Consider the following 26,299-nt stretch of genomic DNA (forward strand, 5'->3'; position numbering starts at 1 on the left):
AGTGGCTGATCATGAGCCAGGGAGGAGGAAAGCTCAGCGAGGGGGAGAAACATGATCGCGTTCGTTCCTATCTGTTTCCTGTTTGTAAATGGAATAATCTTTACTTCAGTTCCTCTCAGGATCTTAGCTTCGTCGAGTGCCTTCAACTTCACCCGGGGGAAAGCTGCTGTTGTCTGTGGATCTGGCAAAGGTGGTGCCGGAGAGGTGACTTCGATCCAACCCATTGAGTGAAAGGGAGTGTTTCCGTGAATAGAGACAATGTTTAAATCTATATTGTCTCCAACAAACTGAGTGACTGCATTGTTTGTTTCCCCAACCTCCATAAAGACCACCTGATCATTACTTGACAATTCACTTTCACTGGCTGGCACTTTGGCTGTCATCACTGATTGATCCTCAAGCGCAGCATCAACCGCAACCTCATCATTGATCTGTTCATCGGTTTCCTCCACAATGGTGTCAAGAGTGCCAGAAGTATCTGGAACATCATCTCCACTCCTACTATTAAGGAAGCAGTATTTGTAGTTTTGTGTCTCCGTAAGACTCAGTGTATCCCAGCCGGTGGAACTTGTTGAGCATCCATTTTGACCCAAATCTATGATCAAGTTGTATGGCAAGCCCCATTTGGTGTGGCAATACTCCAGACCGAGGTCGACAGGCCTTAATAAAATTCTGCCCCCAAACGGCAACTCTTTCGTCTGTCTTGACAATCGGTCTCAAGAACATCTGAAGGCTTGCAGGAACAAGTGTCAGCTGACTATCGATGTCAGTCATACTGTGTGTGGTGGGGTATGACTTTGGACCTAAATCAATCAAGGCAATATCATTGGATATGAACTTGAGTGCCGTCTTTATGATCTGAGTCTTCTCATCTCCATGGTCAAGATTAGCATGATGCCCTCGCAGAATATTGTCGGTGCCATCTTTGAGACAGAGTACATCTGCCCTTCTTTCCTGTGTTGTGAAATACAAGGTGTCTTCGTATTTCTCTAGAAGTTTTATCTTTAGCCAATGCTTTGAATAAGAAAGGCTCTTCTCTGGTGACTGATCAAACTCCTGCAGCTTTTCATGGACTTGGTCCATGTTCATTACCCCATGCTCTAATTCTGAGTCTAACCATTCGCAGAATTCAATAAAAACTGCCTCTCGCTCCTCATCAATACTCCTCTGTCCTCTCTTCCTTTTTCCTTCCTCATCAGTCTTGGACAAACTGTCACCTCTCGCAAACATAAGTTTGCATCGCAAATGGTACAGTGTTTCTTCTGCTACCAAGTCGTTGATCCCTTCCAGGCGTCCAGTGACTTCAGTGCCCCAGTCATCCCCGCGACTCCGTGCTGTCTTCAGCAAGCTTGCCTTCAGTGTATCTGCAGTCAAATTATCTGGCACTCTGTATTTCTTTCTAGCTTGTGCTGGATTATTTTTGTAGAGCTGGGCTGGTTGGTTGCAAAGAATGCATACATCCTTATACAGGAGGTCAACTGACTGTGATCTTCTAGAACTGCAGCCAGTTGATGAACTGAACTCACAAGTAGTGCGTCTTCTCTTCAACTTTGATGACTCTTTCTCTGCCTTTGATGCTTGAGCTGACTTCTTGGTGGTTGCAACAAAGTTGTTGTACAGATCATTTTTACACTTCTGGTGGTACCTCAGTTTTCCTTCCTTTTGAGCCTCCTTCATACGTTCCACAACAGTAACATTTTCGACAGTTTCTGCTTGTTTCAATAAAGTTGAGTATCCCTTTGGAGTTGCCTGTATGAGCCTTTCAGCTGGTGTATCCGAGCGTGCACAGATGAAGCAATTGAGCACAGGTGGAGGAGTAACGTCTTCATCCATATTGCTAGACTCCATGTCCTGCAAAGTAGAAAATGAGATATATTTAGAAATTATTTTTCCACAAAGGAGTGTCTGTGGTGAAATATAAATGTTAACAATCAACTCAGAATCATGAAAAACCCTTATTTGACCCCTCATAAGTTACTTAAGGGCCGATTAAAAAAAAAAAAAATTCTCGAAAATAATTTTTCGGTACCCGAATTCAACAGCTTTTTTTCTGGGTTTCCCACGGGAGTTGACCTTCAACATTTTAACACATGTTATTACACACCTTTACAAACATATTAGTGAAGAAATTTTTTGGTAACAATTTAGTTAACAGATTTTCATCTGTTTCCCTTACTATTCGAGATCTTGGTTTCCATGGCGTCGAGCTGAACAAAGTGTGAGGCAGGAGCGCCAGCCCAAAAGGGCGGGCAGTACTCTATCAAGCTGCGGATGAAAGCCTTGTATGTGGATATAAGTTCAGATTTGCCAAGGAAAGACTTTGCACAACGGAGGATGTTCAGTCAGCGCGTTGTTTTGAAGGTGAACTTAGATATGTGCTTTGCTCAAGAAAGAGGCCGGTTCATGGCTGATGGTGAGGCACAAACTCTTGAATGAATGAATTTTGTCAAGAGGTTTGGTGAGGAAGTAGATGGGAGGGTTCGCCAGTGGGTCCTTTCGGAGAGAGATAGTGAGAGTGTGAGATTTATCAGGATTGGAAGACATGTTCCACTTGTTTGACCAGCTTACGTGATTCTATCAAGGTCTGAAGAGAGGGTAGAGGCTGGAGCCTACCTGTGTCTGAAGGATGAGGAGTGTTACGGCAGAGGGAGGAGTCATCAGCAAATAGATAAAGGGGATTTTCCAGAGTTAGAGGGATCACTTTTGAATATCAGGAATAGAACTGGGCCCAGAACACTGCCTTGGGGCACTCCATCCTTAACAGGAAGAGGAGATGAAAGTTTCCCCTTGAGACCCACATGTTGGTTACAATAGTCGAGGAAGTCAGTAAGGAATGTGTGGAGCTATTCTTGGATGTCATAGGTAGAGCTTGGAGAACAAGGCAGGATTCCAGACTGTATCAAATTCTCGAGATATGTCCAGAGAGACGACCCTGATCTCATGTCAGATTGAGGGCCTCCATCCATTGTAGGAAAAACAGAAGCAGTTTGTTTGTGCTCTATCCTTTTTTTAATGGAGAGCCTCAAGCAAGGAAGCAGCACCTACCATGTATCGGTCTTTGGTATAATTTGGCCAGGGTTCAGTTTGAACCACCAGCCAACCTGTCAGACTCGGAGCGGACGCTCCAACCATTATGCCTTGGAGTCTGGTTGGAGGTGGTCTATCAATTCGAGGTTTTACAGGGTCTTTAATGAAGACAATTAAAGACACTTTAATGAAGTGTCTTTAATGAAGACCACATGCAGAATTTGTCTTGCAACATTGCCTTGGACCATGCTACCCTCCTTGGGAATTTAATTGAATTACCCTAGGGAATTTATACCAGAACTGGTGGTGTAATCGGTAGAGCATTCACTCTGAGTCTGGGAGGTCAGAGGTCAAACTCAGGCCGGGTCTTACCAAAGACTTTAAAAATGGTACATGCTGCTTCCTTGCTTGACATTCAGAACTTGTATTACAAATACAACGTCTGAATGTCAAGGTCTGAACGGGCCTTAAACCTTGTATTAAAAAAAGAGTGATACAAAATCTGTCTGGCCAAAAGGTAAGTACAGGCCATTTGCAGACAGTTTGGAAAGCATGTAAGATGGCAACAGTCTCGAAAGCCTGGCAGATGTCAGGTGAGATGGCAACAGTCTCGAAAGCCTGGCAGATGTCAGGTGAGATGGCAACAGTCTCGAAAGCCTGGCAGATGTCAGGTGAGGTGGCAACAGTCTCGAAAGCCTGGCAGATGTCAGGTGAGATGGCAACAGTCTCGAAAGCCTGGCAGATGTCAGGTGCGATGGCAACAGTCTCGAAAGCCTGGCAGATGTCAGGTGAGATGGCAACAGTCTCGAAAGCCTGGAAGTTGTCAGGTGCGATGGCAACAGTCTTGAAAGCCTGGCAGATGTCAGGTAAGATGGCAAGTCTCGAAAGCCTGGAAGTTGTCAGGTAAGATGGCAACAGTCTCGAAAGCCTGGCAGATGTCAGGTGAGATGGCAACAGTCTCGAAAGCCTGGCAGATGTCAGGTGAGATGGCAACAGTCTCGATAGCCTGGCAGATGTCAGGTAAGATGGCAAGTCTCGAAAGCCTGGAAGTTGTCAGGTAAGATGGCAACAGTCTCGAAAGCCTGGCAGATGTCAGGTGAGATGGCAACAGTCTCGATAGCCTGGCAGATGTCAGGTGAGATGGCAACAGTCTCGAAAGCCTGGCGGATGTCAGGTGAGATGGCAACAGTCTCGAAAGCCTGGCAGATGTCAGGTGAGATGGCAACAGTCTCGAAAGCCTGGCAGATGTCAGGTGAGATGGCAACAGTCTCGAAAGCCTGGCGGATGTCAGGTGAGATGGCAACAGTCTCGAAAGCCTGGCAGATGTCAGGTGAGATGGCAACAGTCTCGAAAGCCTGGCAGATGTCAGGTGAGATGGCAACAGTCTCGAAAGCCTGGCAGATGTCAGGTAAGATGGCAACAGTCTCGAAAGCCTGGCAGATGTCAGGTGAGATGGCAACAGTCTCGAAAGCCTGGCAGATGTCAGGTGAGATGGCCATGTCCCTGTTGCTTGACCTTCCTCAGGTCGTCCCTCAGCCTAGTCATTATGGAAAAGCTAATTATGGAAAAAGTTAATTATGGAGAAGCATGTCGAGTTGGCTCCAAATAGCTGGTTATGGAATTATGGAACTAATGTGATAATGGGTGGGTGAAGGAGTGAATAAGGCGGAGCGGCAGTGTACTACTTATCAGCCTCACCCTGCATAAAGGAAGTTTCTAGGAAGAACACATGGAAGAGTCACATGTGGGCATCAGGGTGGAAACCGCAGGCACGCAAGCGATCAAAAATACAGATCTATACACGAAAGAAGAAATCATGTCAATCGATGAAAACATGCATAATACTGTGTTAATTTGTCCGTTGTCATTTAATACCCTTGCAATCCAGGTAAAAGTACAGTGACATGTGCTAGTCTCCTTGTTCCACATGCAATGCACATGAAAAATCCTTCCTCCCTTTATTCATTCTTTCATTCATGTGCAGTACGTAACTGAAGGTTTGGATCAGGTCTACAGGTGCCACCTGTAGGTTAGAGTCGGAATTTGCAATCTAGCCATGGTGCCGGCGATAGCCCGCATACTCGGCGATGGACACCGTGAGATCTTTAATGTCCACAAACGAATGCCGGCAGACAGGAAGGCCAGCTTAACATCCAGCCAAGGAATGGCGAATGCGTTGATGCCAGCTTGGCGTTTGGCCGAGATTGAAACCCAGGTTAGATTTCTCAGAGGTGAGTGTGCATCTCTAGGCTATCCTGCCAGTTTGAGCTCCCCCGAGTCTGAAGTCACTTATACGGATGGGAGAAAAGAGAAAGGGAGGAAAGACGATCAGCATCTTACACAGTGACGATTTAGATCCTCTTCAATATAACAAACCAGTTTTTTTTTTTTTTTTGTATACAAGATCGAGGCTCGTGTAAGAGCTAACATCAATCACAAAAAAACAAACGGACACACAAAACATACAATAAAGGGAGCGGGAGACAAGATGGGGAGAGAGAGGGAAGCACACAAGCACAACAGCAGAGAACAGGGACATCGGGAGATCTGTGGGAGGGAGAAGGCTTGGGGGGAGAAGGCACGGGAAGGGGGGAGGGGGTGGGAGAGGCATAAAACACATGGACACTGCTAGAACTTCCAGGAAAGAAGTCGGTATTTCAAAAAAAGTGGATCTGGGGTGAATAACGGGGGTAGAAAAGATCAAGGTTTTGGATGGGGGAAGATAAGAGATGGTGGTGAACAGCTGTTTTAAAGACTGGGAGGGAGGAGTGGGATTGAAGAGAGTGAGGGAGTTTGTTCCAGAGGCGGGAGAAAAGAGGAATAAAGTAAAGGAGTAAAGAGGCTTACAAAAAGGATTGGTTCAAGAATAATTGCTGAAAAGATGCCAACTTCCAAGGGAAGTGTATTGAAGTAAATGTCATGAAGAAACGAGCAGCTTGTTTGCACTAATGGGACCTTGGGTTTCATGGGCAAAGGAAGTATCAATACCAAGTGATTACATACTAAACTGCATTAGATAACTGGAATAACTTTCCTAATAGTAAAACAGGTCCAATCTATCTATAATTCCAGTAATCTCTGTGTGTATGTATGTATGTATGTATGTATGTATGTATGTATGTATGTCTGTTTGTCTGTGACCGCTGTTTCTCGACAACTACCGGTCCGATATACTTTAAACTTGCCAGGTATATTGCTGGGGACCCGAGGATGTGCCTTTTCAAGGTTTCATATTAATCGGAGAAGTAGTTACCGAGCTATGTCCAAAAAACGATTCAACCAATCAGAGAGCAGCGAGCTATCACGTGTGCCGAACGTGGCGAACAGACTCTGCCTCGGACGGCACATTTGAGGGCGTATTCATTTATTTCACGTTGGCAAACTATGTTGGCGTTCAACTATGTTTTAAAACTAATTAAAACTAATTTGCGATTCATCGTAACTGCGATATGCGACCTTCCGGACAGTGAAGACTGCACTTCCGGCAGCCAATCACAGAACGCGTTGTTGCGTAGGCATGGCCGATGTGAGAGCGAGCCGAGCCGAGCGCGTGCGCCATTACGGTTCGTAATTCGATTTCTTCCGGAGAAAATAATAATTTCTCGATTTCTTATGCGCATTATTTCTCCCAATTCAGTCAGAGCGAAGGGCGGAAGCGAAGAGCGTTGTTTTTTTTGTTTACGGGCGTACGGGCGTACGGGCGGGGTAGAGCGTACGGGTAGCGTTTTTTTTTTTTTTTGGCAAGGAACGGGCACCCACGTACGGGCATGCCCTAGTATAATAAATATTAGTATGCAGCCTTTCCCAGAGGATTAATGTTTTGTAAAGTCTAAGGACAAGGCATTTTCTTTCTGCCACTAGTGGGCCTGTTGGTCCGTTGAACCAAATTTTCATTGGTCTTCATCACCTTGTAGCATACCTGTCAGACTCGAGGGGTCTTTTGGGTCGTCTGGTTATTTTGGGCCCTTGGGGACTTTTGGGTCTCTTGGGTCATCGGTATCTCTTGGATCCTTTGGGTCTTAAGGGTATTTTGGTGTCGTTGAGGTCTTTAGGATCTGAGGGTCTTAAAAGGTTGAAGAGGTTTCAGCAGTCCAAAGGGTTAAAAGGTACATTTCAATAGTACGTAATTAATAAATGGACGTATGTAATTAATAGACACAAAAAGTATGACACACACACACACACACACACACACACACACACACACACACACACACACACACACACACACACACACTTCATCCATTTATAGTAGATTGTAAATTGTGTGGGTTCTTAACAATAGTGTCCTCCTCGTAACAATTGCCACCTCGTAGTGTAATGTTGATGTGCTGTGTTATGGCGTGACAGTGTTCTGTATTGAATGAGAAGCTGGCGTCTCTACTGTGCACCCTCAACGACGAGTCAAAAGCCTCTTCTGGCCCTGCACCCATCGCCACGACGACCATTGTGGAAGAGCCAGCAGAGGCAGAGATTCCTGCATCTGGGGTGAGAGATCTCACGACTGTTTATGTAATTTGAGAAGTGTCTGTTCATGATATCTGTGTATTATTAAAACTCACATCCCCCCTGCCCCAGGGGAATGAAGTGCAAAAGGGTCTATCCCTCCCAGCGGGGGGTCACTACGCCACTTATCTGGACTGTCGAGTAGTGGTATTAAAATTCTGGATGGAATGAGTTGAAAACTCGTGCTAAAAAGTCATAGCTTAGGGGGGTTCATGGTGGGCGGAACATCCCAATTTTCCTTACCAGCAACGGTACCCACCCTACGGGCGGGGCTTCAATTGGGCGGCCCAAAAGAAAAGGCAAAATATCAGAAATTGAAGGCTTTTTTTATTTTAAACGATTTATATAAACATCTGTTAAATCACATCACACACAAATCATCAAAATGTAAACAGTATTTGTAGAATTTCAATAAAAGCCACATCACCGTTCATATCGGTGAATATTATTACATCGTGTTTGGAAAAATTGGAAAAATTGGAAAATTGGAAAAAAAATTGGAAAAACAATGTAGGGGGGTCACAGGATTACCCACCCAAAATTTAGTTGCGATCGGTTCAGCCGTTTTTGCGGTACCTGGGAACGGACGGACAGACAGACAGACAGACAGACGGACATTTGGTGAATTATAGTAAGATGCAAATGTGTATCATATACCGCCGCTTCTGGTGGGGGTGAGTATTACAAGTCATCCCGTCCGTTATTCTTCGGATAGTAACCCGTCCGTAAGTTTGTGTTCTTCCAGAGTATGGGTTAGGGTTCAAAAAGACTCAATATAAAGACTCGCTGAGATACCTTCATAGATGTTTTAAACATCTTAATACATCACAGAGAACACAGAGGGTCCAACCATCCTTCTGCGACTTCACTACCTTATTGAGCATTTGTCAAGACCAATGTAGATCTGACAATCCATATGCACAAAGATGTCCAAAAGGAAACAAACACCAGGTGGTGCAATCGTTAGAGCATCCGCTCCGAGTCTGGGAGGTCAGCGGCCTGGACCCTGGCCGAGTCGTACCAGACCCTGACCAAATGGCCTCCTCCTGTCTTGAGGTTTTTGGAAGGGATTTCCTATTTAATATTAACATCCTTTCAAGGCCCTGACGACAGGTTCCGCAAATTCCCCTCTTATGTATTGTTGCTTTTCTTTATTTTTAATCTGCTTAAATCACATCCGATGCTCCAGCTTTGAGCTACTAGTTTACCCTCTGTTGGTGGAATTTTGGATTCTGAACCGATCGGATATTTGAAAGCTTTGGCTTATGGATCAGTCGGATTAGAATATAGAAGTGTCATCTTTTTTCACACTTCAAACCACTATTGATTTCCTTCACCTTTGTATCTATCGATCTTGCCCTTGCACATGTTTTTCAAACCACCCACACATCCCTTCTCAACCCCCCCCCCCCCCCCCCACACCCTCACCCATATTGTTTCCCAGTCTGGTTCTTCTCCCGAAGCCGAATGTTCGGCCGCTCCTGGAACCCGGTTCTCCCGCCGGACCTCCAAGCCGCAGATCTTTCGGCCACGGGAGCAGCTCATGTCACGTGCCAACAGCCTCAAGAAGGCCATCCGACAAATCATTGAGCATGCAGAGCAGGGTAATGCGGTGCACTGGGAATTGCTTTTCTAATCCTGTCATTCTCCACAAACGCATACACGGACACAAAGAGACTTTATCCATCTGGAAATGACCAGCATTGACATCTTCATTGTGTTATCATTGGTTTGGGGTTTGATGCCCTCTGTAGCCTTGTTAATCGGATGTTGGTCTTCCAGCAGCATTAAGGAGAGCCTCTGCGAGTTTTAGTCATTTAATGGCAGATGATGACGTGCTTCTTTCCAAGGTCCTTTTTTCCCCTCACAAACCGCTCCCACTGTCATCCTCCTCCTCCTCCTTTGTTTCTGTCAAAATCCGAACCCCTACTTCCAGCTGTGGATGAGCAAAACGCCCAAACCGAGAGCCAGTTGTCAATCTCGAGCTCCTCCATCACGACGTCTATGGCTGCTCTGAGCCACTTCACTGCCAGTGTTCCCGAGCAGCCGGAAGCGGAGGGAGACCGGGAGCAGGATGTGGGAATGGGAGAGTCCGAAGGCCAGGAGGTGGAGAAGGGCACGTTGGAGGAACAGGGGAAAATCGCCGATCTTGCCTGCAAGAAAGGTGCGTCACATTGATCTTTGGGTTCACTTTGGGATCCAGAATACCCCAAAGTCCCAGATGACCCCAAAGTCCCAGAGGACCCAAAAGACCCCTCTCCCAAGTCCAGAAGACAGGTATGCTACGAGGCAGTGAAGATCAATGACAATTTGGTGCAATGGACCAATTGGCCCACTTGTTTAATGAAAATAAGTTGTTCCTTGATCATAAACTGACGTTTTGAGACAGACGGACGGATGGACATGCCCCAATTGCTTAACCCCGCTTTTCACTTTGTGTGCACGGGGTAAATATGATGAGTTTGAGCGAATGTGTTTCATTTTTTTTTTTACTTCCTCAAATTGGTCACCAGTGTTTTAAAGACCTGCAGGGATGAGTGGGATTGAAGAGAGTGAGGGAGTTTGTTCCAGAGGCGGGAGAAAAGAGGAATGAAGGAGTGAAGGTGAGCAGAGAGTCTTGATTTTGGCAGTTTAACCAGAAGAGGGTTGCTGGCAGATCTTGTGCGACCTGTAGGAATATTTGGGGGACGGAGCATAGACAGAGCTGGGGGAGCAAGGCCGGAGAGGAGTCGGTAGAAGACAGAAAGATCATCAGTTTGCCTGCGGTGAGTGAGTGAAAGGCCCTCAGAGTTAGCTTCATCACAGGAGATTCCAATGATTCTGTAAGCTTTGGTTTCAACAGCGTGAAGACGAGCGAGGTGTGAGGCAGGAGCACCAGCCCAGAGGGGAGAGCAGTATTCCATCAAGCTGCGGATGAATGATTTGTAAGTGGTGAGGAGCTCAGTAGCAGAGCGTGTTCTAGCATGGCTTTGAATGCTGACCCAGGTATAAACTGTCATCCTAGTGCTTCACAGGTAGGGTGATGTATCAATGTGTGTGCCGTCTCTCCGATATGCGTTAAACTGGGCGTCCCATCTGCCCTCATTCGTTGGCGTATGTTAAAGATCCCACGGTGTCCTTCGTGAAGAGTCGACGAGATATCACCGGCACTCTAAACAAATTACAAATTCCTGCCCTAACCTGCAGAGGGTACTGCATCCATGGTATACCTGCGCCATCTGTAAATTATGCTGCGTATGAAAGAAGAAGAAGTTGCAGAACAAGGGGCCATAGAATGTGAAAAAGCAGACAAAAAGTGACGCATTTAATTCAGGAAGTGGTTGATATGTTGAACCATCTGCCAGGAGATTTAGTTAATGTTGGGAATAGTTCACAAGGGTAATTGGTTAAGTCTTTGTTTGGCTGTGCTGTGACTGTTTACTTGGGTCTTCTGTTGACCGAAATGGTAGGAATTGTGAAAACATAAACATCTTACACCAAAAATCACTGCTTTTATATCATACAGATTCAAAGCAAATGGCAAAGTCTGGAAAACAATCCGAGGTGTCTTCCGGCCTAAGCGGAAGCAAAGAAAACCTTCCCATGCTCAGCTCGCGTTTCCTTGCCCACAGTAGGTCTCGGATCAAATTGAACATCACATGGGTTTCGGGTGTATTTAGTTGTTCTGTTGTCTATGAAATCCCGGTGTGTACCCCGGTTTAGAACAGGTGCACCGTATCCCTGCGCATCGTAAGAGGCGACCAAGGGTTGGCGTCAGGAAGGGCATCCGGCCATAAAAACATTGCCCCAAACAGGGAACCATGATTGTCATGGGGCCCGCAAGGCTAACCCCCGCTCTAGCAGGGAAAATGGCCTTAAAATGCATGTTGTTGTGTTGTTTATGAAATCTTTCCTCGCTTGTTGGGAAAGCATTTGGATGATTTTTTCATAATCCTACTTTCTCACAAGCCAGGTATCCAAACGGCTACCCAACCCGCTTGCACACCTGCACCGTCACCACTTCTCAACACAACTGTATCCCTCGTACTTTGTCATTCGTTACTTTTGTCTTGCAAAGCACAATCGAATATCCATCCTTTCTTCTTCTTTCCTACTATCCTACTTCTTACCTTATTCTACCCTTACCTACTTCTCTATTCTTACCTACTTCTTACCTACAGTCCTTTCTTCTCACCTAGTATTTGTAAACTGATTCTTACTTGCAAAATCAAAGATTTTGTCACAATTTTAAAGCAAACAACAACAACAACATGCATTTTAAGGCCATTTTCCCTGCGAGAGCGGGGGTTAGCCTTGCGGTCCCCATGACAATCTTCTCCATCTTGCCCGATTTTCTGCATCTCCCCTTGTTAACCCCCTTGCCCGCATTTCTTCTTCCACCATCTTTAGCCAAGTCTTTCTCGGTCTTCCCCGTCCTCTACTTCCTTCTACATTCATTTTTTTTTTTTTTTTTTTTTTTTTTTTTTTTGTATACAAGATCGAGGCTCGTGAAAGAGCGAAAATTAATCACACAGAAAGACAAACAGACACATAAAACAAATAACATCGGGAGCGGTAGACAAGATGGGGAGAGAGGGGGAAGGACACAAACACAACATTTGAGAGCAGGGACCGAGAGACATGGAGACATCGAGAGATCTGTGGGAGGGAGAGGGCTTTGGGGGGGAGGCATGTGAAGGGGGGAGGCATGTGAAGGGGGGGAGGCATGTGAAGGGGGGGGGGGTGGGAGAGGTATAAACATATGGACACTGCCAGGATTTCCAGGAAATAAGTTGGAATTTCAAATAAGGTGGATCTGGGGTGAATTAGTGGGGGTAGAAAAGATCAAGGTTATGGATGGGGGAAGATAAGAGATGGTGGTGAACAGCTGTTTTAAAGACCTGGAGGGAGGAGAGGGATTGAAGGGAGTGTGGGAGTTTGTTCCACAGGCGGGAGAAAAGAGGAATGAAAGAGTGAAGGTGAGCAGAGAGCCGAGATTTCGGCAGTTTACCATCAGAGGGTTGCTGGCAGATCTTGTGCGACCTGTAGGAATATTTGGGGGACAGAGCACGGAGAGAGCTGGGGGAGCAAGGCCGGAGAGGAGTCGGTAGAAGACAGAAAGACCACCTACCTGCCTGCGGTGAGTGAGTGAAAGGCCCTCAGAGATAGCTTCATCGCGGGAGATTCCAATGATTTTGAAAGCTTTGGATTCAACAGCGTGAAGCCGAGCCAGGTGTGAGGCAGGAGCACCAGCCCATAGGGGAGAACAGTATTCCATTGAGCTGCGGATGAAAGCCTTGTATGTGGTGAGGAGCTCAGGTGTGCCGAGGAAGGACTTCGCACGACGGAGGATGCCCAGTCGGCGACTGGCTTTGGAGGCCAGCTTGGAAATGTGGTTTTCCCAAGAAAGATCATGGCAGATAGTGAGACCCAAAAGCTTGAGTGACAGAACTTCTTGGAGAGGATTGTTGAGAAAGTAGATGGGAGGGTTGTCCAGTCGATCTTTTCGGAGAGACATAGTAAGAGAGTGAGATTTGGCAGGATTGAAAGACATGTTCCACTTGTTTGACCAGTCTGTGATTTTGTCCAGGTCTTCAGAGAGTGAGGAGGCTGCAGACTGCCTATTAGTGCAGGCCCATATGTCATAACAATATTGTTTGTGTTTTTTGTTTGTTAAAATTGATTTAGCAATGGATTCTGCTTCAGAATATTATAGAGATGTAAAAAAAATAGGGTTCCATTTTTTCTTTTACGTCTAATAGGTAGTAATTCGAAGAAATCCAAGATGGCCGCCATAAAATTTGGAAAATACACTTTTGTGCATATCTTTGTATCTAGATATCATATAAACATGAATAATATGTCCTTTTATATGTTTTCAGACCCAAGGAAGCCATTTCTGCCATTGTTTTTACAGAAAAATGCAAGGAAAATAAAATAGTGGACATATACCAGCCAAAGTGGGGTCGGCCGGCATGAAATCGGTTAATTAAGTTTCCACCATCTAGTTAAGGTCTGGTTTTGACTGTGTTGACGAAATGTGAATCTGAATAGTAGTATCTATCTTTGCAGGACCGACGACAGTTCAAGAGTGTCTAGAAAATTACACCTACCTTCAAGATGAGTGACTCACCACCCAGGAAGATTGAGAAGTCAGTAGATTTCGGACTTTGTTTTGTATGCCAAATGGCCATAGGGCAAACAGACTATACAACCTTTGTAACGAAACCAAAACTCTCCTCTGTCGAGAAACTGATGGCAGGTGCTGAGGAACAGTACACGTATGGTGAAACAAAGTTTGCATCATTGAATAGACGTTTGCAATATTCCTCTGCTGAAGAATTGCTCGCAAAAGGTCTCTGCTACCATAAAGCTTGTTACAAAGATGTTACCAATAAGATGCACATTGATCGAGCAAAGGCTAGGTTTGAGAAAGGAACAACATCAGGCAGTGCCGCAGAAATCCGACTGAAAAAGAGAGGACGACCAAGTTCTAGTGATCTAGGGGAAAGCACGTCAACATCCAGAAGGTGTTCCCGAGAACAGACATTTGACGCGCTCAGATGTGTCATATGCCAGGAAGACAGAGGAAGTGAACTACACAATGTGTCAACAAAGAACATGGGACTCCAGATCAGAAACATTGGCCAAGAAACAAGTAATGACAATCTGAAAGTGAGACTGAACAGTGTCATAAGTTCGCCTGACCCATTGCAAGCAATGGCTGAGGACATGAAATATCATTTACCATGTGTAGTTAAGGCCAAACGTGCTATAGTTAAGACGGAAAAACAAACAGAAACAACCAATGTTAACTTTGGTCAGGTGTTATCAGACCTTGAACTCATTGAAATTGTTGAAACTGCGTTGAATGATACTACTGAAAATGCTGTGCTGAATATGAATGAAATTCATGTAACCTATGTCAATTTACTTAAGGAGCACGACTTTCCGGTCTCAGACAACCATAGTTATAAGCCATACCTGAAACAATTGATCCTAGACAACATTGCCGATGTTCATTTCAGCCGGCCCTCAAACAAAACAAAGCCAGAGCAGATTCTTTCCACAAAGCTCAAAGACCACATGATATCAAGCACAATTACAGCAGACAGCATCAAAGACGATTTTAAAGTACTTTTGCGAGCTGCGAAAATATTGAGGAAAGACATCGCATCTTCCCCAGCATGGAAATTTAATGGAACCTTTGCTGATTACAAGCCACCCCCGATGCTCAACATCTTCTGCAAGCATGCAGTCATGGGAACAAGGAAAGTAGGAAATAGCAACAGGGAGGACTCCATTGGTGTGAGTGCATCATTGTTGGCGCAGCACTTTGTCGGTGCTTATAAATCTGACCGACAGGTATCGTACGAACCAAGAAGCGAGGATGGATCATTCAAACAACGATTTGAAACTCCATTGAGTGTGGGCTTAGCTCTCGACATACACAAAAACACACGATCCAAGGCGCTTGTAGAGAAACTTGCACATCTGGACCTCGCCATCTCCTACAAAAAGGTCATGGAGATTGAGACCAGCATTGCCAACTCCGTACTGAAGCAAATGGAGTCCACCGGAGGCATCTGTCTACCACCATGGTTGGTTCAGGACACGTTCGTCTGGTTTGCCATGGACAACATCGATTTTCTAGAGTCAACTCCTTGCGGGATGAATACCCTTCATGGTACAGCAATTGCGATCTACCAGCCTGTATCACCGGAGAAATCACCCATGATACCACCAATTGAACTTGACCGGTCATCAAAAGCTCAAACGATACATGATGCAGTTGGCTGTAAAACGTTGACCTGCAAGAAGCCAGCACCCGAGAAGAGAAAGAGCGACTGCAAGCTGCTCACATCAAAACCCGAGACAGACAAGAACAAGAAAACCGATATGACCTGGATGATTGGATGCCTGAACTTCGAGGAAGAAGGAGAAGTTGACGTCAAACTCTCAGCTCCGGGGACGTGGGGAGCCTTCAATTCCTTGCTATCTTCGTCCAGTGAGAAGACCAATGTTGCTCTCGTTCCTCCGTTGATAAGGTCGCCTCCTACAGACTATGATACACTGTACACGGGTCTGATGAGAGCTCACAACATCACAACTCGTGTTATGGGGAGTGAGGCAATCACAGTCATGACTCTCGATTTGCAGCTATACGACCTGGCGATGAAGCTGTGGGTGGAACGCGAGGACATCAGGAAGCAATTCCTCTTCCGACCTGGTGAGCTACATGTTGTGTTTTGGGCCTTAGCTGCATTAGGAAAATACGTGGAAGGGAGTGGAATTGATCAGGCATGGGTCGAGGCTGGACTTTTCTCGCCAACCACAGTGAGCCAAATACTAAATGGGAGGCACTTGTATCGAGCTCTGGAGGCACACATGGTAACACTGATCGCTTTGTACAACCTGTACTTCCAGAGATTCCTGGCAATGGAACCTGAAGAAAGGGCCTATCTGAACGAGTCATCTGTTCGTCTGGGAGAGGCATATCAGAGAGACATCAGCGGGAGCATGGAGCCAGAGAAGAATCTATGCGACATTCTCAAAAAAACATTGGCCATGATGGAGTCCAGAGATATGACCAAAAAACTGGAACAATTTGAGGTCAGCACAAACAAGATACAGCGCTTCATCCTGAACTACATGAAACAGTTTGAGACTATCCTTCTGTTCATTAGAAGTACAAGACAACGTGATCTGCTGCTGCATATGGAGAGCATCGAGTCTCTCACGAAGTACTTCTTCGCTCACGATCATCTAAACTATGCTCGGTTGCTCCCTCTCTACATTTCAACAATGCAGGAGACTGAAAAGCAGCACCCAGAACTGTGGAGGGAATTCATGAAAGGGAACTTCTGTGTGACAAAAGGATTGGCAGGCTTCACATCAATAGCCCCAGACCATGGCATTGAGCAAGAAAACCGTACACTGAAGGTGATTGGAGGAATCGTAGGGATAACTCAAAATGAGAAGGCGCTTGACAAGTTCTTCCTCATTGCACCTGAGCTGTCAAAGTCACTGCACGAGTTTGCGGAGGGATATGGTCTTGGTGAAAACCAGAGCAGAAAACAACACCACGAAATCACGGGGGGAAAGCTTTCCCGGGTGATGAGCCATGCCTCCAAGCTTTCTAGGGTGTTCCGTGAACATGGCGATCCATTTATGGAAGAGGAAGTAGACGAGGTCTACAACCTGCTCACCAAAGAAGTCATGAATGAAAAAGTGTCCAGCGACATCTTAGAGCGCGACGAGATCGGACAACAGATGTTCCAGCAATTTGCCACAGATCGTTTAGCTGAGGGAAAACTTTCTGTGTGGGACAAAATGACGAAAAGAAAACTTCGAACATTCAAGAGTTCGAATGCCACAACAGAAGTGAGATCGGGCGACAAGCTGATCAAAGTCAAAGAAGAGCGAGGATTGTTGCAGAGGTTCATCGTTATCTCACGGAGCCGACCAGAGCTCGACCTGAAAGAATGTATTGGCACCTATGAATTTGGCATCGTTCCACGTTCTTTATTTGCATCTGATGGATCCCTCTTGTTGGCATACGACAAGGCAAAAATCCTTCGTCAACTTGAGCATCTGGCTGAGCCTGAAGAGCAGGATGTACATGATCCACCAGGAGAACCTATTTCGACAGAAATCAATGAGCATCAAGACGCGGGAATTGCCGCTTTGAATGATGCAGCAGCACACGCTGGGGAAGAAACTAATGACCCATCAACTGACTATGAAATCTCAAGCCAAAATTTGCAGGAACCCTCTCAGATCAGCCAAAACCCAGACACAACCACAAGATCAGGAGTGATCAATGAAAACGAGACTACTTCTCGCCATAGAGTGATAATCATTGATGGCATGGCTCTTGTTAACGGGATCTCCAAAACAGAACAAATGATTACATGCAGTGACTTTGCTCAATCGTTCATTGAACGCCTCGAAAATATTGCCGTGCATTATGATGACGTGAGGTTGGTATTCGACCGATACATCGATAACTCACTGAAAGACAAAATGCGCCTAAAGAGGACAAAGGGGAAATCAACATACTATCACGTCAGGGATAGTACATTGATCCAGAAGATTTCACTCAAAGATTTCCTTTCCAATGTGAAGACCAAGGCAGAGCTTACAGAGTACTTGGCTGTGAAGTGTCTATCTTACAGCAAGGCTCATCCAAACAAGTTGAAGAAGTTCATGGTGACATCAGGAACTAAGACCACGGGCAACACTGAAGTTCCAGACAGTCTACTCACGCACAGCCAAGAAGAGGCCGATACACTCTTAATTCTGCATGCTCTCACAGTCGACAAAGATGCAGAAGTTATCATTGATTCGCCAGATACCGATATCTTCCTCCTACTGATTCAGAGATTTCACGATCTACCACCTGCTACGAGGTTTCTCACTGGGAAGGGAAAGTTGAGGAGGAGCATTGCAGTCCAACCTATTCATGGCATGCTAGGAGAGAAACGTGCGTCTGCAATACTTGGATTCCACGCATTCACGGGAAGTGACATGTCTGGAAGGTTCGCTGGCAGGAGCAAGGACTGGTGCTTTAAGGTCTTCATGACATGTGACAACAAGATATGGGAGGCTCTGGAGTCTTTGGGACAAACTGATCCGTCACCAGAAGTGTGTTCCCAGCTGGAACGCTTCGTCTGTCTGCTGTACAAGTCTAAAGTTCACACGAAAGTAAACGAGCTTCGCTGGTTCTTATTCTCCAACCGTGCTGCTGAGGGAGAGAGTCTTCCACCTACCACTGGTTCGCTAAAGTTACACGTTCAGCGAGCACATTATATCGCAATGATATGGAGAAAGGCAGCAGAAAGCCATCCGTCCCTTCCATCACCTGTCGAGTATGGTTGGCAGTTACTTTCGGATGATGGGGTTTATGCCCCAAGTCGATGCCTGAATCCTCCAGCCCCAGAAGCAATAATGAATCTCGTGAACTGTGGGTGCAAGAAAGGGTGTATGGGAAGATGTAGCTGTCGCAATAACAATATTCCTTGTACTGAAGTTTGTGGGTGTGTGGGTTACAGTTGTAACAACAAAGCAAACATCAATGAACCGCGTGTGATAGATATGGATGAGGATGAATGAGGCATTCGTTTATGTGATCGTTTATGTTCATTCATCGTTTATGTTTAGGTGTGTGTGTATGTGTGTGTGTGTGTGTGTGTGTGTGTGTGTGTGTGTGTGTGTGTGTGTGTGTGTGTGTGTGTGTGTGTGTGTGTGTGTGTGTGTGCGCGTGTGTGTGTATTCAAAATAAATGTTATCAGTGAAGATTGTTTATTGAATCGATTCTAATTGGGAAATTATACGATCCGATTTCACGACGGCCGTCTCCATTTTGGCTGGTATATTGCCCACTATTTTAATTTCCTTGCATTTTTCTGTAAAAACAATGGCAGATATGGCTTCCTTGGGTCTGAAAACATATAAAAGGACATATTATTCATGTTTATATGATATCTAGATACAAAGATATGCACAAAAGTGTATTTTCCAAATTTTATGGCGGCCATATTGGATTTCTTCGAATTACTACCTATTAGACGTAAAAGAAAAAATGGAACCCTATTTTTTTTACATCTCTATAATATTCTGAAGCAGAATCCATTGCTAAATCAATTTTAACAAACAAAAAACACGAAATTACTAATCGCCCTAGACTATATCTGAGGGAAGAGGAATGGAGCGGCAGAGAGTGGAGTCATCAGCAAAGAGATAGAGAGGATTTTCCAGAGAGTCGGAGAGATCATTGATGAAGACCAGAAAAAGCACAGGGCCCAGCACACTTCCTTGGGGAACTCCAGCCTGAACAGGAAGGGGAGATGAGAGAAATCCATTCAGGGCCACACGTTGACTACGACCAGAGAGGAAGTCCGCAAGCCATGCATGGAGATTTCCATGGATACCATAGGAGGAGAGTTTGGTGAGCAGAGCTGGGTGCCAGACCGTATCAAAGGCCCTTGATATGTCAAGGGAGACAGCTCTGATTTCCTGTTTGGCATTCAGGACCTCCATCCATTGTTGAGACAGCAGAAGCAGCATGTCCAGAGTAGAGTGACCTGGTCTGAAACCAAATTGATGATCAGAGATCAAGCCATTGGAGAAGAGGAAAGATTTCATATCCGAAGCAATGATGGATTCCATGACTTTGCTGATAATTGGGAGCAGGCTGATTGGTCTGTAGTTGCAAGGATCTGTTTTTGCACCTTTTTTGTGTAAAGCGGTAATGTTAGCTGATTTCCAGGATGCTGGCAGATGACCTTGAGCAAAAGATAGGGTGAAAAGAACAGAGAGAGGGTGAGATAGAGCGGCAGAGCAGGATTTTAGGACCCGTGGGCTGATGCCGTCTGGTCCAGTTGCAGAATCAGAGTCGAGGTTTGACAAAAACTCCTCCACCTTGTCAGGAGAGAAGGACACAGAGTCCAGGAGCATTTGGGTTCGACTGGGAAAGGTGGGAACAGAGAGAGATGGGTTTGGGACTAAGGATTTCGAGGCGAACACAGAGTTGAGGCATTCGGCTTTGTCACGTGCGATGTCAACTGTGTGGCCATTTGAGGTAAGGGAGGGGATGGAGGGGGAACAAACACCAGAAACGGATTTGACCAGACGCCACCAGGATTTGGAGGAAGGAGACAGGTTTGAGAGTTCATTCTTGAGTGAGGAGAGATAGTGCTTCCTGGCACTCCTGAGGGCAGACACACACTTGTTCCGAGCTTGGTGGAAGGAACTGAGATTTCCTTCAGTTGGATTAGCCTTCCAAGAGGCAAAGGCAAGTTGTTTCAGGGCAACTGCCTCACCACAAGATTCAGTGTACCATGGACGGGAGGAAGGGTAAGACAATTGAAGGCGAGATGGGATAAATCTGTGCATGAGAGAGATCAGTTTGCTTTGGAAGAATTCCCAGGAAGAATTGATGTCAGAGGCAGTGGAGATGGGAGACCAATCCAGACGATTGATGGCTGCTTGAAGACCGTCCCAGTCGGCCTGAGTGAAATGCCAGACTCGTCGACGCTGAGGAGGCTCTCTGAGAATGGCCAGAGAGATGTCCACTTTGACAAGCACATGATCAGAAGAACCGATTGGAGCAGAAGAAGAGCAGCAGACATTAGCAGGGAAGTTTGTCATAACCAAGTCTAGAAGAGAAGATACTCCATTGGCTGAGATCCGGGTCGGGAAATTGACAGATTGTGTCAATCCCAGTGAGTCACAGAAGTCCTTTGCTGAGGTGCCATGACTAGTGAGAGAGGAACCCACACCCAACCAGGTGGCATGATGACAGTTGAAGTCACCACATATGAGGAAGAGAGAGTTGGGATGAGTGGATAGAAGTTGGTCCATGTTGTCAGACATTGAAATGTAGATGGAGTCATCACTGTTTGGGGGACGGTACAGAACACATATGAACAAAAGGTGGGAGCGGAGAGGAAGCCGTAACCAGAGGTACTCCTGCGGGTGAGGAGGAAAGAGAGCAGTGCAAGGAGAGTGAGGAAGAGAGTTTTTGACAAAGATAGCCACCCCACCACCAGGCCGAGGCTCAGGTCTATCATACCGGAGGAGGGAGTAACCAGGAAGAGATATTAAGGAATCAGAGACATCTTGAAGGAGGAAAGTCTCTGTTAAGCAGATCAAGTCTGGATTGTCAGAAGCAACCTGTATGGAGAGATCAGTCAGGTTTGAGCGAAGGCCCCGGATGTTTGAGGTCCATACCGTTAATGAAGAGAGAGGGGGAGCATCGGGTACAGGACAGGGGAGGGGAGGAGTAGGGTAAGATGAAGGATGAGAGGGGGAGGTAGGGAGAGCAGTTGATAGTGTTTCAGATGTTGCAGAAGAGTTCCAAGAAAGGGAAGGATGAGGAGGATGAAAGGTTTGCTGGTGAAGGGATGCGGCACAGTGAGGGGTTGTTTGAGGGGGGGCAGAGGAAAGTAGAAGGTTTGGGGGGGTGGAGGTATGAGATAGAAGGGAGACGAAGTGGGGAGGAGGCAGCTTGGAGGAGGAGGGTGGAGGAGAGAGAATTGGAGAGGAATGGTATGGGGGGAGAATTGAATGGGAGGGATTGGGGGGGAGTTTTGAAGGGGAGGAGTGAGGGGGGAGTTTAGGAGGGGAGGGGCAAGGGGGGAGTTTTGGAGGGAAGGGGAAAGGGGGGAGATCAGGAGTGATGGGGCAAGGGGGGGGATTAGGAGGGGAGGGGCAAAGGGGAAGTTTAGGAGGGGAAGGGCAAGGGGGGAGTTCAGGAGTGGAGGGGCAAGGGGGGAGTTTAAGAGTGGAGGGGCAAGGGGGAAGTTTCGGAGTGTAGGTGCAAGGGGGGGGATTTGGATGGGATGGGCAAGAGGGGAGTTTAGAAAGTGGATGATTAATGAAAGACGAACATTGATAACAAATTGGGTTTGTTGTGATTTTCAAGTTAGCAATCCGGTTCAGGATGATGGAGGAGGGATGGAATGAATGTGAATTTAGACCATGTAGTGAGGGAGACGTATAAGATATTGAATTTCTTTTTTTTGAAGTGGAATGAGTTGGAGAGGAAATTGAGAAAAGCCTTTTAAATAGGAAGAAAAACAGCGTGTTGTAATATACCACTGAATAAAAAACAGAAGGGGAAAGGTTTAACATATTTAAAAATATTTAAACAGAACTATGAACAATCTTATATGCACAAAAATACCAACGGGGGGAGAGCCGAGAGGGACCACCACGAGTCACGTGAACAGGGCAAACGGTGGATGGCAAGGAGATAATGGGGGTGGGGCGAACAGCACACCTGGACAGAAAATACAGGATGAGACAACAGTACACGTGGAGAAAAGAAAATAAATGTTTGTTTTTTTTTTGTTTTGTTTTTTGGGGGGGGGGTGGGGAATTAGAACGTTAGACAGTATTATGTTCGGGGTAGAAGGGAAAAAACCAAGAGCCAAGCAAAACACACTTAAGTTAACAAAACACCGACGGGGGTACAACTACAAGGCCACACACAAGGGCAGAAAACGATTAATTAATTACGAGTTACAGGAAATTCAAACCAAAACTAACTATAATCAAACAATATCACATGGACGATAAAATAACGAATTGAAATTTGACAATCTATCTGGGGAAATGGGGGAGAAACACGTGGTCGAAGAACGAACGAACGAATAAGAATGAATAAACGAATGAGCACAGAGAAGGTAGTCTTTTTTTTTTGTTTTTTTTGAGTTGAGATTTACATAAGGAAGTAGGCTTTGGGGTGGAAAGACTGCGAAAACAGAGAACGAAAGTTATTGGATCACAAACGACAGGCGCTGAGAGAAAAACAAAGCCTCAAGGTTGTACAGTGTACACTGTACAAGACCTCGAGACGACACGAATTAACGCGATTTTCAATACAGGTATGAAAGATTTGCACCGAAAATCTTTGACGGGACAATAAACGTACATACACCATAAAAGAAATACAGTTATAACGAAAATACAAATTGGAACAATGACTTAACTTCGATTTCGATGGAGAGCGTGGAGACCTGCGAAAAAACGAACCGTCGCCAGCAAGACCGGAAACGGAAGGAAGGTCAATACCTCTCTATACCCAGTTATCTGGTTTACTCATTTTGCCCACCTTGGAAGGAATGAACAGGCTGAGTCAATCCCACCTGGCGTTAAGCCAACGGGATTCGAACTCAGCACCGTAGGATCCCAAGCCCACCACCCTAACCATTAGGCTAACACCAGGTGATAGTTGAGAAGTTCATTGACTGGTGCAACCATCCTTTGGTTCTTCAAGTCAATGAGACAAAGGAAATGTTTTTGTATTTTCACCGCTCAGCTTCAAGGAATTTCACTGACATTTCCATCACACTTCTCAACCAGTCACTTTCATCCTTCCTCAACACATGACCAAACCATCTCAACCTGTTCCTCTTCACAGCATCAATCACAGGCTCTATTCCCATCATCTTTCGCAATTCATCATTTGTCTTCCTCTTTTTCATCCTCTCATCATCATCCATCACAATTTTAAAGCGATCTTCATGAAACTTCACCAGATGGTAGAGTTGGTCATAAGGTCGAATTTCTAAATTGTCATTTTTCATCCGATTGACTTGAAAATTGAACAGCATTTGCATATTGGGACACTGAATTGGGAAACCAACTATTTTAAGGTCAAAAGGTCAGTCAACTCAAGGTCAAACTTCGAAAATCATCAATTTTTCATCTGAAAAATCATCACTTTTCATCTGATCTGACAATTAAACAGCAATTGCATAGTGCCTCATTGAATGGGGGAAAGCAACTGTTTATAAGGTCAAAAGGTCAAAGGTCAACTCAAGGTCGAACTTCTAAAATCAATTTTCATCTGAACAATCATCAATTTTTATCCAATTAACCTAAACATTAAAGAGCAATTGCATTGTACGACGTACGTCAAGGAATTGGAAAGCCAACTATTTTAAGGTCAAAAGGTCAAAGGTCAAGCTTCCAGTATCAATTTTCATCTGAACAATCATCAATTTTAATCTGATTGACCCGAGCTTTGATTAACATTGTGAATTTGAATCTTAATGAAATTGACGATTTGATGTATCCATGGCAACCTTTTTGGGGGGGGTGGGGGGCAGTGGGGGGAGGGGTGGATTTTGCAAGTATCGTGCTCTGCATGACGTCTTGTTTGTTTATTTATTTTCCTTTTTGCAGAGTTTTGATTTCACCCCCTTGTGGCTTTCAGTAGCTTTCATAAACTTCCACTGCGCACACCATGTAAACATTGTCATTGTGCATTGACCTGGAGGGGACAATAGGTTTGCTCTCCTGTCTGTCTGTCTGTCCGTCCGTCTGTCCATCCCACCTGTAGTTTTCTGTAGTTTTTTCCCCATGTCCTTCAACATATTCAACTGAAACTTGGTAGCTGACGTTAGTATGGTAAGTTACAGAACATGTTTGGGTTTCAGGGTGTTTCACAAATTTTTCATGGAGTTATGCTCTTTTTGGACTTGACCGGTAGGGGGCATGTATTGCAAAGCAAATCTCCCTCTTCTTTTTTTTTCTATTTATCTGTTCTCATTTGCAAAAAGAAAAAGTGCAAGTTCTGCTTTATGCTTTTGTGCAGATCTGCGCTCAAACCTGCCTTCTTCATGCTACATGCTGGGATCCTGCATCTCCACAGCGATGGGGACTGATAATGATTTGCTGTAAGTATACAGGAACCCGATGAAAATGGTTGGGGATTAAGGATGGAGAAGGAAGAGGCACCATTAGGTTTGAGGAATAGGTGCAAGCATGGATTGTAAATAATGGAGGATGTTCACGGTAAATAAGATTTATCAATGGAGGTTTTACATGAGGATGTTTACTGGGTCTGATTATCTTTTCCTTTTTATATCTCACAACACCCAAATACCTCGTCTTACCTTTGCAGTGAGGACTTTTCCGAGAAGGGAGTCATGAACAACTACTTTGGAATCGGTCTCGATGCCAAGATTCTTCTGGACTTTAATAACCGACGTGATGAGCACCCGGAGAAATGCAGGTCTGGAGAGTAGAGTTGTGACCGAAGGAATTTTTTTAGTTTGTTAATTTTTGGAGGGTGAGTGGGAGGTAGAAGCAGTTGAAGAAGAGGAAGCGGAGTGGTGATTGCATGGATTGTGAACGAGCTGGTGTCATGGCTATGAATATTTCCTGTCTCCACTCTTTTCTGAACCACTGTGCGTGTTTCTCCTCCAGAAGTCGAACCAAAAACCTGATGTGGTATGGGGTGCTGGGAACCAAAGAGCTGCTCCAGAAAACTTATAAGAACTTGGAGCAGCGTGTTCTGCTTGAGGTGATTACGTTTCATTGGAATCCAAAATTATGATGCAAGCCTGGTGTTGGCTTAGCGGTTAGGGTGTCGGCTTGGGATCCTAGGATCCTGGGTTCGAATCCCGGTCGATCGCTGAATGAACACCAGGGGGGTTGACTCAGCCTGCCATCCTTCCGAGGTCGGCAAATTGAGTACCAGTTCACTGGTAATTCCCTGTGTGTCGCAAGAGGCGACTAACAGGGTTGGCGGCAGGAAGGGCATCCGGCCATAAAACATTGCTTCAAAAAATGGACCAAGGTGCCCGAAAAAGGCCAACCCTGCTCTGCGGGGAAAAATGGCCTATAAAGGTGGTTCTTCTTCTTCTTCATATAGTGTTTGGCCTTTATCTCTCAATGGTGAAGAATCACTTAAAAATTGCAGTATCTGTATCTTCACCAAAATCGAATCAATTCGTCCTTGTCGCACAGCCAACTTGTCCACCAAATCTCGTCTGAATCCGTCCATAACTTTTTGAGATATCCTACTCACAGACAAACACACAAACAGGCAGACAGGCATGAAAACATAACATCCGTCCACCTTTTGTGGTGGAGGTAACCAGAACATTTTATGGTGACAAGAAAATGAATACAGGATTTGAACCTGGGATCCCAGCACCTTGAGCCAAGTGCTCAGATGGCAGTTCCAAAAATATAATCTCGAGTTGTGTTTGGATGCCCCCCTCCTCCCCTCACTCAGCCTCTCCTGCGTCATTGGGTGAGTTTCATGATGTCATTTGGAAAGTAGTTTTTGGAAAGGGAAAGTTTTTGTTAATCCCCATTTTAAATGTCACCAGGTTGATAACCACGCCTCTTTACCTACAACGGATGTCGATAACCCCATCGTGAGATTTATTACCCTGCGCTCGCGAAGCGAAAACCGCGGTTAAGCATTCAGCTACGTACGTACGTACGTACGTACGTGTGTGTGCCGTACGTGTGCTGTGCCTGC

General features: G+C 45.4%; 1 protein-coding gene across 15 annotated transcripts in view; it reads left to right on the plus strand.

The window, feature by feature from the left end:
- Positions 1 to 26,299, plus strand: part of DGKD (diacylglycerol kinase delta) — a 193,300-nt gene that overhangs the window by 139,989 nt on the left and 27,012 nt on the right. For 9 of the 15 annotated variants that reach the window (XM_068117345.2, XM_068117347.2, XM_068117348.2 and 6 more), the window contains 7 exons: positions 7,378 to 7,515; positions 8,978 to 9,137; positions 9,470 to 9,697; positions 11,039 to 11,143; positions 24,620 to 24,701; positions 24,929 to 25,039; positions 25,234 to 25,330. In XM_068117345.2, the coding sequence (XP_067973446.2) occupies positions 7,378 to 7,515; positions 8,978 to 9,137; positions 9,470 to 9,697; positions 11,039 to 11,143; positions 24,620 to 24,701; positions 24,929 to 25,039; positions 25,234 to 25,330 (921 nt within the window). The remainder of the gene's footprint in view (positions 1 to 7,377; positions 7,516 to 8,977; positions 9,138 to 9,469; positions 9,698 to 11,038; positions 11,144 to 24,619; positions 24,702 to 24,928; positions 25,040 to 25,233; positions 25,331 to 26,299) is intronic. The other 6 variants (XM_078777884.1, XM_078777889.1, XM_078777890.1 and 3 more) reach the window with 1 other exon arrangement.

Source organism: Myxine glutinosa, chromosome 5, assembly GCF_964187855.1.
Source record: "Myxine glutinosa chromosome 5, kmMyxGlut1.1, whole genome shotgun sequence".
Taxonomy (NCBI): domain Eukaryota; kingdom Metazoa; phylum Chordata; class Myxini; order Myxiniformes; family Myxinidae; genus Myxine; species Myxine glutinosa.